Consider the following 15,000-nt stretch of genomic DNA (forward strand, 5'->3'; position numbering starts at 1 on the left):
AGACAGAGGCCTGATATATTTCTGTACTGTGGCACTCCTCCTTAACAAATCCAACATGTCTGCCGTTCTGATGGTGCTACATTATTGAATTATTGTCATCATCTTTTGAGAGTTTCCAGCTATATATATATATATATATATATATATATATATATATATATATATATATATATATATATATATTTTAGCGATATGTTTACACAGTATCCCCCTCCCCCAAGAATGATTGAATACAGTACGTAGCTTTTGTGTTGACTTTTGTTCACTTAACGGGTAGAGACATATTTGCCGAGGAGTCAGTGTTGCCCCTGCATTGGCACGCCCTGCTTGGCCCACCTAGGCTATGTGTCAGCATAACAGTCATTCCTAAGTCACATAGATAAACCCGTGCCGTAGGAGACCATCAGGGACGGTGGTGAATCTAAGTTTGCTGAATTGCAGAAATATTTGCACGAGCTATCCAAGCCTTTTGGGGGCACAGATGACACCGCCTGTCCCTCCAGTCATTGCCATGCGGTGTTTTCCCTCAACTTCCAAACAGTAGATATAATGTGTTTCAGTGTGCTGTGCCAGCTGTACTGTGCCACTGCTGGTGACTGTTACGCTGTAGGTGGACATTTTTTCTTTCTGTTTTTTTTTTTCCAGGGAGGGGGGCACTCTCAAGCCTGACCGTGTGTTATGAACGCCATTTCACCCATCAGCATTTTGAAGAAACCCTTGGAGGGGACAAATCGAAAGTCCCCCTCTCTCTGTTGTTTACCCCAAACCTTTCTTTTACCCACACCTGAGACGCACCCTGGGCAAAGTAGATAAATAGATAAATAAATATCTGCACCTACCTGCAAAATAAGAAAAGACCGCCTGCAAAAAATACCCCAGGAGTCATCAAGAACTAAGAGTGCTGCGTGAGGGGGAAGAGTGCGCTGACGGGCTGCTATGGTACCAGCTGTGGACCCCCACTCTTCCTCTCTGCCCCCCCCCACCCTTTGTTCCTCCACACTACATGGCTGCGGCACATATGCAAGATCTGCAGACCTCAACAATCGTTAACGGTAGTTATTTTAGAAAGTGACCCTTCTCAGAAGTTCAGATTTCACCTGCTCCAGCGTAGCCCGTGTTCAGTGTGTGTGAGTGAGTGAGTGTGTGTGTGTGTGTGTGTGTGTGTGCGTGTGCGTGTGCGTGTGCGTGTGTGTGTGTGTGTGCGCTGTCTGCAGGTTTGTGTCCGTGTAAGTGTTGGTGCACGTGTATGCATTTGTGTACGTATATGTATAGGTGTTTTTGTGCATGTATCTATGTTTGTGTGTATAGTATACACACAACATAGATACATGCACAAAAACACCTATGTACACATATGTATTTGTGTGTGTATAATTAATGTATGATTGCATTTATGCTTGCATGTATGTATTTATGTATTTGTGTGTACTGTGTGTGTGTGTGTGTGTGTGTGTGTGTGTGTGTGTGTGTGTGTGCTTGCGTGTGTGTGCGTGCGTATGTATGTATGTACTGTATGCATGTGTTTACGTTTTCTTAGAACAGCTGAACATTTCTGATCTTCCACTCTCCAGCATGCGGCTCCTTTCTTCTCCTTTGAAGGCAAGCGAGAGTATTATAGTGGACTTAGCCCATCTGGGTGTGAGAGATAGGGTTTCCTCATAAAAAAAACAGATCTCTCCTTTCTTGCCCTCCTCCCTCCCTCCCTCCTCCCTCCCTCCCTCCTCCCTCCCTCCCTCCTCCTCCTCCTCCTCCTCCTCCTCTCCTGGCTTGACTTGTGGTGCAATCCATCACGGGGTGAGATGACAGCTTGAGTGTGTACGTTTTGTCGCGCTGACACTCGGTGTTTTCCGGCCTTCCGTGGAGCCAGCATCTCTGGGCCGCCTATTGCCCAAGTGATAAGACGAGAACCGACTGACCCACTCAATACAGAGAACCAGACACACACACAGAACCAGACACACACACACACACGTGCGCACACACACACACACACACACACACACACACACACACACACACGCTTACACTTCCCTCCACTTCCTTCCCAGTATCTCTCGCATGTCTTACACTCCCTCATATGACGTCCAGAGCGACTCTGGCAGAGGGAGTTGTCAGTGATGCTTTTGTTGGGTACAGTACTGCTGGGTCAACATTCCTCGGTGGTGGTGATGACGATGATGATGATGATGATGAGTAGGAGGAGGAGGAGCTGTGTGCGCTGCGAGAGGGAGCAGCTGCGTTCGACCGGTGGGCCCTCCAACATGGCTGCCGTCACACTGACAAGAGAAATGGGGGAGCGTTCTGATAGAGGTGTCTGTGTCCGCACAAGTATCTCTGGCTATTTGCTAATTGCTGAAACAGCAGTCCGCGTGTCTCAGTGCCGATAAGCAAAATGTCCCCCGGCGATGTTGTCATCATCACAATGGTAACCACGGCGTTTAGCCGCGGGAGGGCGGGGGGGATTCCCTCTGGATCTCTCTGCTCCTCCGCTCTCTTTATGGGACTGTTTGTGAATGATAAGGTCACTCTGACTGTAATTAATCTTCTTATTCTCATGGAGGCCCGCTTCCTTTGATAGCTGCCTTGCCTCTGCATTTTTCCAAAGGTTTACTGGAGGTCCAGATTGTGTGCGGCACGTATAGGTGCCCAGAGGAACAATTACTGTGGGTCTGATGTGTGTGTGTGTGTGTGTGTGTGTGTGTGTGTGTGTGTGTGTGTTCGTGTGTGTCTGCGTGCGTGCGTGCGTGTGCGTGCGTGCGTGTGTGAGTGAGTGAGTGTGTGAGTGAGTGTGTGTGTGTGTGTGTGTGTGCGCGTGTGTCTGTGCGTGTGCATGTGTGGGTGGGTGCGTGTAGGATCCTGAAGTTCCTGGTGGCCAAGAGGAAGTTCAAGGAGACGTTGCGTCCGTACGATGTGAAGGACGTCATAGAGCAGTACTCTGCCGGACACCTGGACATGCTGGGCCGCATCAAGAGCCTGCAGATGCGGTACGTCTCACACGTGTACACTAGGCATCCACAACGCACTACTACTCTGCTGCTTAAAAAAAAATAATAATAATAATCTGCAAGTTTTTAAAAAATCATGACATTCTCCATAATTGTGTTTGTGTGAAAGGGTGGACCAGATCATTGGGCGAGGAGCCGTCCAGCAAGATAAGAAGCTACGCTCTGATAAGGGAGAGAAGACACCACCAGAGCTGGACGTACTGGATGAACTAAGCATGATGGGACGTGTAGTCCACGTGGAGAAACAGGTAGGGGTGGTAATTGGTTTAATTTTTCTAACAAAGTGTTCAAGGAGGCAAACCTAGTTTTAACTGGACCACAAATGCAGCTGTTTGACCAATGACTTTCTGTCCATAAATGGTACTGGAGCCCTGTTTGATCTAGGTTCGAGAAGATTCATCCTCCCTGCTGAAAAGTCAACATTTTCAGGGCAATGCTGTGTCTAAAGCAGCTGCTGCGACAGACAACTGGAGTCTGAATCTACACATACAGTATAGTAGACTCAGAGCAATTAATTTCAGTAGGATTAATGACTTGTCCTTACCTACAGTGTACAGACAGCAGTGTCCAGTGACATCCAGAGGAGATGCAATATGCCAGTCTTTGCACTGCACTCATCTTATCTCCGAGTGCTATGCAGTTTGACACATCTCCGATTAAACCTTCTTATTGTTTACAAATCACGTTACTATGCGAGTTTGGAGTAAATTGTGGGAGTTTAAGTTTCACTTACATTTTCCACACTAGGAGATCTGTCAGATTGAGTAGTCTACAATGCTGCTGGTCTATGCATCCCCAAATAAGAAATATTATGTGATCTGCGCATATTAGCAAACCAATTTAGATCCATTTGTATACATTGACTAACATTTGAATTTGTGGCAGCTGGGATGATATTGTGGCAGTGCACCACAGCGAACCTGTGTATGTCAAAGTACATAATAGAGAGCCAAAGTGAAACGTCACTTCCTGCTTTCTCCCTGTACCAGCGCTGTGAAAAATATGAATGGCGGTGGATGGAGAATAAGGTAACTTTTTTGATCCCATTTGAATTGTGCCACGGGGTGCCAACGCTAATTTTGTCAATTTAAAACATAACTTTGCATGTCAAGAAAGTCACAGTTTGTCGTCAAACTATTGCACTATAAGTATAAATCAGAAAGACTACATGCACTGTCGCCTAAGTGACGTCACTTTCTCTACCGGCAAAGCTGAAGACCGGCAACATGCCACGAGCTTCCACAAGCTATGTAGGTTTTATACGAAACTAACCCCTACGTTGCAGTTTGACGACAAACTGTGACTTTTTTGACATGGAAAGTTATGCTTTAAATTGACAAAATTAGCGTTGGCACCCCGTGGCACGATTCAAACGGGATCAAAAAAGTAACCTTATTCTCCGTCCACCGCCATTCATATTTTTCGCAGCGCTGGTACAGGGAGAAAGCAGGAAGTGATGTTCCACTTTGCCTCTCTATGTGTTTCAACAATAAGTCAGTCAATGACAGTCAGGGACAAATATTATTATTGGTTGGCTCTGCTCCATGGTCATTCACTCTCTTTTCTGTCCTCAGTTCATGTAAAAAAAAAAAAAAGTGTAATGCATCCTGTGGTGGGTGTAAAATAGCTGCCATGAAATGATCGAGGACAAGCAGGGAAGCCAACTGAAACCAAGGGATAATTTATAACTTGACATTAAAATCACAATGAATCAACACTACGGGCCAAATAAGCTTGAAACCTTCCAATGTGTGTTTGTGTTTGCCCAGGTGCAGTCTATAGAAAACAAGCTGGACCTCCTGCTCAACTTCTACTCCCAGTGCCTAAAGAAAGGCTCCTCCCACTTCACCCTGTCCTCTCTCCTGGAGCCAGACCTGACCTCAGACTATCAGAGTCCCACGGACCACATAGACCTCTTCCCCTCGGTTAACACACTCAACATCTCCCACTCTGAGAGTAGCAATTTGGAATGACAGGGCTGAGAAAGCTGGGAGTGTGCACACTGTTAGAACACAGACACAAACCTTTTACAGTATGTCTTCCTTTCGGGCTGGATCATCACTCTGGCAAGCCGACCTTAAACTTGACATCTCTGTCTGGGGTTTGTCTCTTTCTCCCTCGTCACTTCATTTCTGTCTGCAATGATTTGTGACGCCCCCCCCCCTTCCCCATCACAAATCTGCATCCTCGCCCATTTTCCTCCAGTGAATGTTTTCCAGAGCTCTGCAGTGAACATACAGAGAAAAGCCACCAGATGGCTCCACCTGAACAGAGCCTCAGCCAAAGCTACTCACCGCACACCCCTCTCAAGAAGGAGAGAGGACGAATGAACACTACACAACTACTACTTGACTACTGAACCAGTTTCACTCACTCACCGCCTCATACTATAATCTATGCCTACTTTAAAGCTGTAACTGTAGATATCAGACTCTGAGCTTTGAAGTTTTGTAAATGTTTGGAGAAATCACATTTAATTTTTTCCCCCATCTACATTTTGTTTTATTTGTCTGTCTCTGGCTGCTTAAATCTGTTGACTATCTGAGAGGTTGCTTAATCAGTTGACTTTGTCTGGACATAAATAGGGCTACTAGTCAGGCCCGGCTCCAGACCCAAGTTACAGAGGGGGCCTGCCCCTAGCTTGGGGGGGCCAAGCTACCCAAGGGGGATTGTCCCCCGGAAGAAGATTTTGTACATTTTAAAGTAAAATTCATCAACCTGGTGCATTTGAGAGCAAAATGAAGAGGCTAAATCTATGAAGAACTACACACATCTCTAATGTGTTGTGACTTTACAAATAATTAGGCCTAAACAATTAATATTAAATGTATTTACACATTGTGCACAAATTGCATTCATTGTGACAAATTTACATTAGTTAATATCCAGCCAGAATCATTGCAAATGGATGTTCAAAGTAACAGTTAGCAATAGCATTCAGTTAATCAATGCCTAATGACAGCCAAATTCTGTTTTAAACTTTAAAACGGAAAACGTTTTTTTTTTTTTTTTTTTTTTTTTTTTTTTTTTAATGGTGGGGCCAGTTTGGGGAATGGGGGGGGGGCGCGGCCCGGTCAGGCCCCCCCTAACGCCGGGCCTGCTACTAGTACCGTAACAGTCATTCTTTCAGTACCTTATCAGACACTGCTTCAGATGCCATCACACCTTTTGATGCTGTGCTCAGGTCCCACCTGCAATTATTAGTGTCCCCGTTACATTCGACACCGCTAGATCAGCAGCCAAACACCGAAGGAGCGTCGCCACCGAAAATAACCTGCTCCCTGGAACCTGGATGGGCAGACTGGACTGACAGCCGCCTCGCCAAAGCACCCAACCTCCCAGGTCACTGTCCACCCAAAACAAGGGAGTCCCTAAAAGTGCTGCGTTAAATGGCCCAACATGGTCCGGTGAAAATAGAGCTGTGAGAAAGTCCTGCGTGCTTGTCGGAGTGACTGGTGTGTGCTGTGCAGTGGTGCTGGTGTGTGCTGTGCAGTGGTGTAGTTACATCGTTTGCTGATGCCTTGTGTTTTGGTCTCAGTTCCTTCCCTCAGAAGTTCTGTCTCCAACAAGCCCACTTGCAAAAAAAAGAAAAGGAAATGTGTTCCCCTTTTGCTTTCAAGAAAGGAAATTCTCTACTAAATGGATTTTAAAAAGCCCAAATTCACATTTAGATGTAAAAAATCACCCATGTCTAACCTTTCAGAGTCTAATGTATATCTAGAAGTATTCCAGTAACCAAAAGCTATGTTTGCTACTGACCCTTTAGTCCTCTCTGTCTTGCAGCCCGCCCTTCAGACACGCATGCTCCTCAGACCTGTCCTGTAGATTTAGACCTCACTGATCCCGGGTCAGTATATAGACGGTTACGTCCCATTCGCTGCATTGCTCCTCATTGCTCACATCTGGCCTCAGGTCAGTTTTCCCATATCAACTGGTTCAGGAAATCGGTAATAATTGAATCTACTTCGTGTAAAGCATATTGACTCTTACCATTGTCACCCATCCAGCCATAGCAGCCTTGGAGGCTCTACAGAAACTCTGTGGCTGGTATGGTACGGTTTTGGACGATGAATTGGCTGTAAGATGTCCAGGTCAAAGCATGATTTCCAGGCCATTATTTTCATCAGTGCATGTGTCTTAGGAAACAGCTTTACAACTTCACGACAAACATTTAGTATGCAGGGTTGAGATCCGGTCTCCACCCACCGCTGTTATTGTGATTGCCAGTCCACTTTATTGTCTTTGGTTATTCACTTTTCCCAACTGACAGCTCTTTCTTAGAGACATTTCATGCACAGTGAATATTCTGTGCAAGTGGACAGAACTGGAGAGTGCACGTGCAATTGTGCATACACACACAAACAAACAAACACACACACACACACACACACACACACACACACACACACACACACACACACACACACTGAAAGCAATTCCTTTACTTAAATACTTTTGGCATCCAACTTGATAAATGTACCACCTGTATTTTGCCATGTATAATTTTACCTTTTCTTTGTTTTTTATTCCTTTACTGTAATTGTGTTTATGCACTTGATTTTGGATAATCTATAACAGCTGATGTCAAATGTCTATGATTTTGTAAGTGAATGTAGGATTTAACTTAATATATTTCATTTTTAGACCATGATCTTTACAAAAGGTAAATAAATGTAGTATTTTTGTCAACCTGAATCATCAATGACGGCAACCATTGAGACTAACCTAACCCTACACACAGATTGTCTGACAATTGCAGAGCTCATTATGTCGATGTCATCAGATAATTGCTGCCAGCCTAAACACAGTTCAACGTCTTTCGGCCAATCAAAGCATTTCGCCTCTCCCCACCGGGGTCTCGGACACAGTAATTGGGTCCAGTCAAGCCAGTTGACTCAGGTGCTCCACTTCTCCATTCAAACCCAGCCAGATTCCTAAACAGTGAATGTACTTTAGCTCTCTTGTCTTTCCAGCATGGCACGATCTGGAGCTCTTGTTGCCATGCGGAATATAGCGGCACTTTCACCGGGCTTCGGAGCAGTGTACACTTATGCATTGATTTCATTGTGAAATGCTAAATAGCTTTATTTTTGGGGCTTGAACTAGCAGAGATGCCTACTTCTTTTTGGACTGAACAGACAGTGCTGTCACTTCATTGTCACCTGGAATGTTGAGCTACATGATAACCTATGTGAGACCACTGTATTGCATGTTGTTGTTAGTGGTGGCCCCCGGCCGGCATTAGAAAAATTTTGGGGCGTCTCCTGTAAAGTCTCGAGTCATGACATGAATGGAAATGACCTGTGCCTTCTATGTCCTTCTGTAACTGATTTTGGTGTGGCTGCATTAACTGACATGTCCTTCTGTAACTGATTTTGGTGTGGCTGCATTAACTGACATGTCCTTCTGTAACTGATTTTGGTGTGGCTGCATTAACTGACATGTCCTTCTGTGACTGATTTTGGTGTGGCTGCATTAACTGACATGTCCTTCTGTAACTGATTTTGGTGTGGCTGCATTAACTGACATGTCCGTCTTCTGTCTCAAACTATAAATGCTGCTTTGAGGAGAAATTTTCATAGACACTGTATTTCATAGAGATATCACACAAGGAGAACCATGCTCTTTTTTTTGCAAAAACCTTGATCTAAAAAAGAAAGAAACATAATGAAACGTGTTATTAATACATACAACATTTTGGGATGTTATTCTTTTATGATTGCTGCAACCTTTGATATTTTCTGAAAATATACAGTATAATACCAAGTAGGGACATGTTTAGCACATGGTTGTAACTTTTTCAGGACCTCGGCGCATTGACACCCTCATTGCATTCACAGCTGTGTGGGATCTCAAACGTGGGGCTGGAGGCATGGACATTTGTTTCATCACAGGGAACTCCAGGCATGTGTCCTTAGTCCTTTCATAAGCATGTCACATAGATCAGAATAGCTTCCACACAACTACCTCTGAGGCCACTAGGGGGCGCTAGTCTAGGAAACCAAGATAAAGTAACTGATTGTCTAACTGACATGAATGCTATGCATGATACAACTCTCCTGCACGTTATTTCTGTCTCTATCTGTCCTGCATAACAAACTATTGTTCATCATTCACTGACTTGCTGCCATTTTACATTCCAGCCCCTCGCCCTTTAACTACTCTCATGTATTGGAAATATTGTTACAATGAAACATTAACACGTTGAAGCAATAAACAAAATGGATCACCACAAAGTCTTCCAATTCCAATTGATGAACTTTCGGTTTGATGAAATATGGCGCTTTTCCAAAGTTCCCATTTTCTAAACAAATACACCTATTTGATGTTGGACAGAGAAACAGACGAAAGCTTATCTGCGAAGGGTAAAATTAGCTCACGTGACTAACTTATTAATTTATTGGTTTCAATAAAGCTCTTTGGACTGAATGTTGTTTTGGTCTCTTTTTGCTCTGAATTGAACAAAACATTACTATTTATTTTATGTTTGTAGCCGATCGTGAAAGTTTCCATGCTGCAGAATTTAAGACAAATTTTCCAATCCTGAAAAGCAGATTGGAAATGGGAAAAAGTAAAATAAAAAAATTATTAGAAAAGCATTGCCCCTGAAAACAACTGATCCACCATATTGGCATGGGCGGATTTAGCGGTTAATTAATCAAATAAAATTGCTCACAATTGTAAATCCCTATGTCACTATCTGGCTGAATATGATCATAAAATGTATATCCACTTTGACAAGCATCACAGGGATCTCTTTTGTAAAGCTGTGACGGGGGGTGGGGGTGCTCTAACAGGGCCTTGCTGCACCCACCCTCTCCCTTTGGAATGCCCTCCCCAGTCACATCTGACAGGCCAAAACTCATTGTCTTTCATACTCGTATGTATTATGTAAAAATGCACCTTGTTCAAATTGCCCAACAACACAGGAGAAACACAGCAGCTTGGCAGTGCCTTGGTGGCACACTGTGTATGTCAGCTGCCTACTGAGGTGAAGCTTGTGAGTTCAAGCCTGGGATGTGCATGTGTTTGGGTAACAAAAAAGATTTATATTTAAATAAAAGTGGTAATAGGCATACATTAACAACCCTTTTTTATTACACTTCTAATTAATTGAAGATATTAAAGTGTTAACATAAATGTTCTTCAATAAACTATACTGCAAAGGAGGGTTCCCATACACAGCAGGTTTTGACCCCTGGTCTACCAGAACACAGATGACCGATTTGATTTGATTTATTAGGATCCCCATTAGCTTATGCAAAGCATGAGGTACTCTTACTGGGGTCCACATAGAACATTAAACATCATACATTTACAAACAAGACAATCAGATAGGCAAAAATAATACAACCCTAGAATGGTAACAGGGTTGACGAAAATGTTGTTGGCAGCCATTAATAGCCATCTGGTAAAGGTGCTAACACCACATGGTGTGCATTCATGAGAGGTCGAAATTATCTTATATATCTACATTTAAAATTCCAAACAAATAACTTTTTAATGTATGCTTTTCTGGTAACAGGGCTGACACAGTGTGCTCGTCCCCCTCTGTCAGACATTACAAAACTTGAAGAAAATTAATTAAAAGCAGATGTCACTTACTTATCTTTCCACCATCATCTTTAAAAAAGGCAGGTGATGTCACTTCCTGGAAATGCTACAACTTTTGGAACAGTCCATTATGTCTGAAGGGGTGTTTTCGTTAAAAGTAACAGGGTTGACGACAACATGTCATGGATACAAGACTATATTGTTCGTTTTCTCATCATTTTACACATATTAAGAATAAAACTAATTCATGAGTAATAAAACAACACTTAGGGCATTATATAGGTGTATGTTTTTTTATGATAGTTTGATGTTTTTTGGCCTTAATAGCTAGCCAAAGTAGAAAGATCAGACTGAGATACAGGTCATTTTCGCATTTTTTGCAAGATGCTTCGCACAAAAAAGTGTTTAAAATTATTTAATAACAAAATGAAGAAATAATTAATTTGTTTTTATTAAGAGACATATCTGGGGAAGTAAATTATAAAATGATTTATTGCTTATTTGTTGTTTATTCATGCGTTGAGTGTGTGGGCTACCATGTAAGCTCAGTCCTTCACAGTGACCTGGGTTCAAAGCGGCCTTGTGGTCATTTTTTTTTACGTCTTTGTTAGTACAGACACACATCTCCATGCCTTCTAGTGGGAGACAGACAGCTTCCTGGAGTCTGTAGCCGTCACAGCGTGAAGCGGCCCGTCCCGTAGCGGTGGCAGAACAGAGCCACGTGTCGTTTGAAGGGGTCCACTATTATGTAGGCAAATGTCTGCTCCTCATCTCGTCTCCCAGGGTAACATCGCCCGGATTCATCCTACGGGGCACAAATGTAACATTGTGTAAGTATTTAGGTAGCCTACTGCTATGTTACAGACAGGAAGCAGCTGCTGTGGCACTTGACAAATTTAAATGAAGGTCACAAAAGCTGCAAATTAATGGATTTTCTTTTCACCAGAATACAGTTTGTGAGCAGTAGCATATGAATGGTGATTTTCACTCATCATTATCCTGACCTCAGTGTGTAATCTATCAGGTATTTTAAAACTGCATCAAACGTGACTGTGAGTGAAACTATGAATTGTATAATATTTAAAGAGAGAATTGAAACTTCTGGAACGACACTATCTGGACTGAGAGTGGCGAGCCAGACCATGTGACCGTGGAGAAAATCTAGCAGTAGTGTAGCCTGGGTAAACCCAGCCCCCAGTGACCTGCTCTCAGGCAGCATCCGTCCCTTGCTAAATGCAACGGATGCCGAAACCTTAATACACGCCTTTGTTTCATCTAGACTCGACTACTGTAACGTCTTATTCTCTGGCCTTCCACTTTGTAGCACAAATAAATTACAACTCGTGCAAAACGCCGCTGCTAGAATTCTAACTAGAACTAAGAAGTTTGATCATATAACTCCGGTCTTAATCTCCCTCCACTGGCTCCCAATTCAGGCCAGATCAGACTTTAAGGTGCTTCTGTTAACCTATAAATCCCTGCATGGGCTCGCACCTCCGTACTTATCTGAGCTAATCATTCCCTATGTTCCCACGCGTACTCTCCGCTCACAGGACGGTAATTATCTTACCGTCCCTAAAATTAAGAAAAAATCAGCAGGTAGCAGAGCATTCTCTTACCGTGCTCCACATCTCTGGAACCAGCTTCCTCTGTCAGTTAGGGAAGCTGGCTCCATTGAAATCTTCAAAACTAGACTCAAAACCCATTTATTCTCCCAATCATTTGGCTGTGCTTGATAGTTGTGCTTGATGATGTCATTCTTTAGAAATATTTATTAGCTCTTGAGTACATACAATCCTGAATTGCTGAGCGGGCTGTCTCAAGCCAGCAATATCATTATAAACTTAGACTTGACCTAATTTAATAATATGGCATCAGCCGATCCAGTAGCTCAGATATAAAATCAAATAGCTGGTGAATAAACTTAGTCCTGAACTGCTGAGCGGGCTGTCTCAAGCCAGCAGTATCAGTATAAACATAGACTTGACCTAATTTAATAATATGGCATCAGCCGATCCAGTAGCTCAGATATAAAATCAAATAGCTGGTGAATAAACTTAGTCCTGAACTGCTGAGCGGGCTATCTCAAGCCAGCAGTATCAGTATAAACTTAGACTTGACCTAATTTAATAATATGGCATCAGCCGATCCAGTAGCTCAGATATAAAATCAAATAGCTGGTGAATAAACTTAGTCCTGAACTGCTGAGCGGGCTGTCTCAAGCCAGCAGTATCAGTATAAACATAGACTTGACCTAATTTAATAATATGGCATCAGCCGATCCAGTAGCTCAGATATAAAATCAAATAGCTGGTGAATAAACTTAGTCCTGAACTGCTGAGCGGGCTATCACAAGCCAGCAGTATCAGTCTAAACTTAGACCTAGACTACCTAGACCTGAATTAGCAGTATAGTATTAGTCATCCTAAAAAATCCTAATAAATTTTGTTTTGACCTAATTTTATTGTTGTCTATAGAGTTAGTTCCACCTCTGCGCAGATTCCCCCGCTCTCTTCTCTCTCTCCCCCTCAGGTGTCCTTCATTGGCCTGACGTACACCCCCGCCGCTGCAGCCCTAGGTCCGGCCGTCATCGCCCTAGCCACCTGTCGTCACCCTAGGCCATCTACCCGCTACTCCATCTACTGTCTGACACCCCGGGCTCTTCACCACCACCGACCCCTATCCTCATCATCCTGGTCACCTGCCTGCCTAAGGGAAGGGGGGGACCCCCCCCCCCCCCCCCCCCCCCCCAGCCTCAACAACGCGGACTCTTGGATTCCTCAGATCATCCTCATGGAACTCCCAATCTTGTTACCCTTTTGTCACCTAGCTAATTAACTAGTATTCTCTAAACCTACGAACACTTAAAGACTGCATTTTCTATTTCTTTTTGGACTCTACTTTTTAGATTTTCAACTCCCTTCCCTGATCTTAGGATAATTTAAAAATTACATTTCTATATCCTTTCTACTTTTTAGATTTTCAACTCCCTTCCCTGATCTTAGGATAATTTAAAAATTACATTTCTATATCCTTTCTGTTGGACTCTTTTTACATTTTCAATTTTCTGTTCTCTTGTACATTTTATTTCCATATTAAACCATTCACAGAGTTTCATTATCGGAAACTCTGTGCATGGTTTAGCCCGGCATCTCTCGGCCTGTCTCGGAGGGGAGTCCCCAGATGGGGGTCCGCTGCTGTGGCCTGGTGGGTGGGCCCGTCCCCCGCGTGGCCTGCTCTCACGCTCTCGGTCACTATGCTGGTGGCTGGGGGCTGGGGGGGCGGGTCGCGTGGGGGCTGGGTCCGCCTGGGCCGCAGCAATTGGCCCCTAGCACAACGACCTCACAAGGTTCCTCCTCAGCCAAGTCACTGGGGCAATCCATGCGGCGATCCATATGGTGGAAAGGTTTTCTTGCGTTCACTGGGGGTGAGGGGGTGCCGCTGTGTCCCGGCCTGGCCTTCCCTCCCACGCCATATGTGGGCGGGGGCCGGGTCGGGGGGCATCGGTGCTCTTCATCACTGGTCGAGGGCTGCCGGTTGGTTTAGAACAGCTTAGGTAGGCGATAGATTAGCTACAGCCTAAGGCTGACCTGTTAGTGTTCAGGCTAAAATCAGACTAGAGCAGGGTAGGATAGGCCAGATTAGGCTGTAGATTAGCTAGATACTATGTCCCAGTTAGCTCTGGTTAATGCTTAGAGTAGTCAGTTGTCTGATCTTCTCCCCCCCCCCTCTCTTTCCCCCTTTCCCCGCTTCTTCCCTTCTTCCCCCTTCTTGTTCTCCTCTCTTTCCATGCTCTTTCCTCCCCCACATCCCACCGCCCCCCCCTCCCTTCTCCTGCTCTCTCCTCATTCTCCCCCCCCTCTGCTCCTTCTCCTCTTCTCCCCTATTTTCCTGAATCCCTGCCACTTCCTGCTCTCCCTTCTCTCACATTCCCCCTGCTCTCCTTCCCCTGCACCTCTACTCTCTGTCCTCCCCCCTCTCTCACATTCCCCCTGCTCTCCTTCCCCTGCACCCTCCCACCTCTCCTTCTCTGTTCTCTCCTCCTCCACATTTCCCATTTTCTCCCCACCCTCGCCCTAATCCGGGCCCGTATCCTACTCCCTCCCTCCACCCTAGACCCTACCTCTACTCTACCTCCCCTGTACCCTCCCATCTCTCCTTCTCTGTTCTCTCCTCCTCTCTGTCCTCTCCCCTCTCTCACATTCCCACTGCTCTCCTTCCCCTGCGCCCTCCCACCTCTCCTTCTCTGTTCTCTCCTCCTCTCTGCCCTCTCCTCCCTCTCACATTCCCCCTGCTCTCCCTCCCCTGCACCCTCTCCTTCTCTGTTCTCTCCTCCTCCACATTTCCCATTTCTCCCCACCCTCGCCCTAATCCGGGCCCGTATCCTACTCCCTCCCCTCCCCCAACCCTAGACCCTACCCCTACCCTGGCTCTCCCTCCC

The 15,000-nt window shown here is 44.7% G+C and overlaps 2 protein-coding genes across 2 annotated transcripts in view; one reads left to right on the plus strand and one right to left on the minus strand.

Moving 5' to 3' along the window:
• The window catches only part of kcnq4 (potassium voltage-gated channel subfamily Q member 4), a gene marked incomplete at its 5' end in the record, with an annotated part of 63,101 nt that extends 57,564 nt beyond the window's left edge, over positions 1-5,537 (plus strand). The window contains 3 exons of the mRNA XM_083645565.1: positions 2,853-2,984; positions 3,115-3,253; positions 4,775-5,537. Of these exons, the coding sequence (XP_083501691.1) occupies positions 2,853-2,984; positions 3,115-3,253; positions 4,775-4,978 (475 nt within the window). The 3' untranslated portion in view covers positions 4,979-5,537. The remainder of the gene's footprint in view (positions 1-2,852; positions 2,985-3,114; positions 3,254-4,774) is intronic.
• A 5,695-nt stretch (positions 5,538-11,232) lies between these two features.
• cfap300 (cilia and flagella associated protein 300) overlaps positions 11,233-15,000 on the minus strand; it is a gene marked incomplete at both ends in the record, with an annotated part of 9,173 nt that continues 5,405 nt past the window's right edge. Inside the window, one exon of the mRNA XM_083645734.1 lies at positions 11,233-11,364. Coding sequence (XP_083501860.1) covers positions 11,233-11,364 — 132 coding nt within the window. The remainder of the gene's footprint in view (positions 11,365-15,000) is intronic.

The sequence above is a fragment of the Poromitra crassiceps genome (assembly GCF_964638095.1).
Source record: "Poromitra crassiceps genome assembly, chromosome: 11".
Lineage (NCBI taxonomy): Eukaryota > Metazoa > Chordata > Actinopteri > Beryciformes > Melamphaidae > Poromitra > Poromitra crassiceps.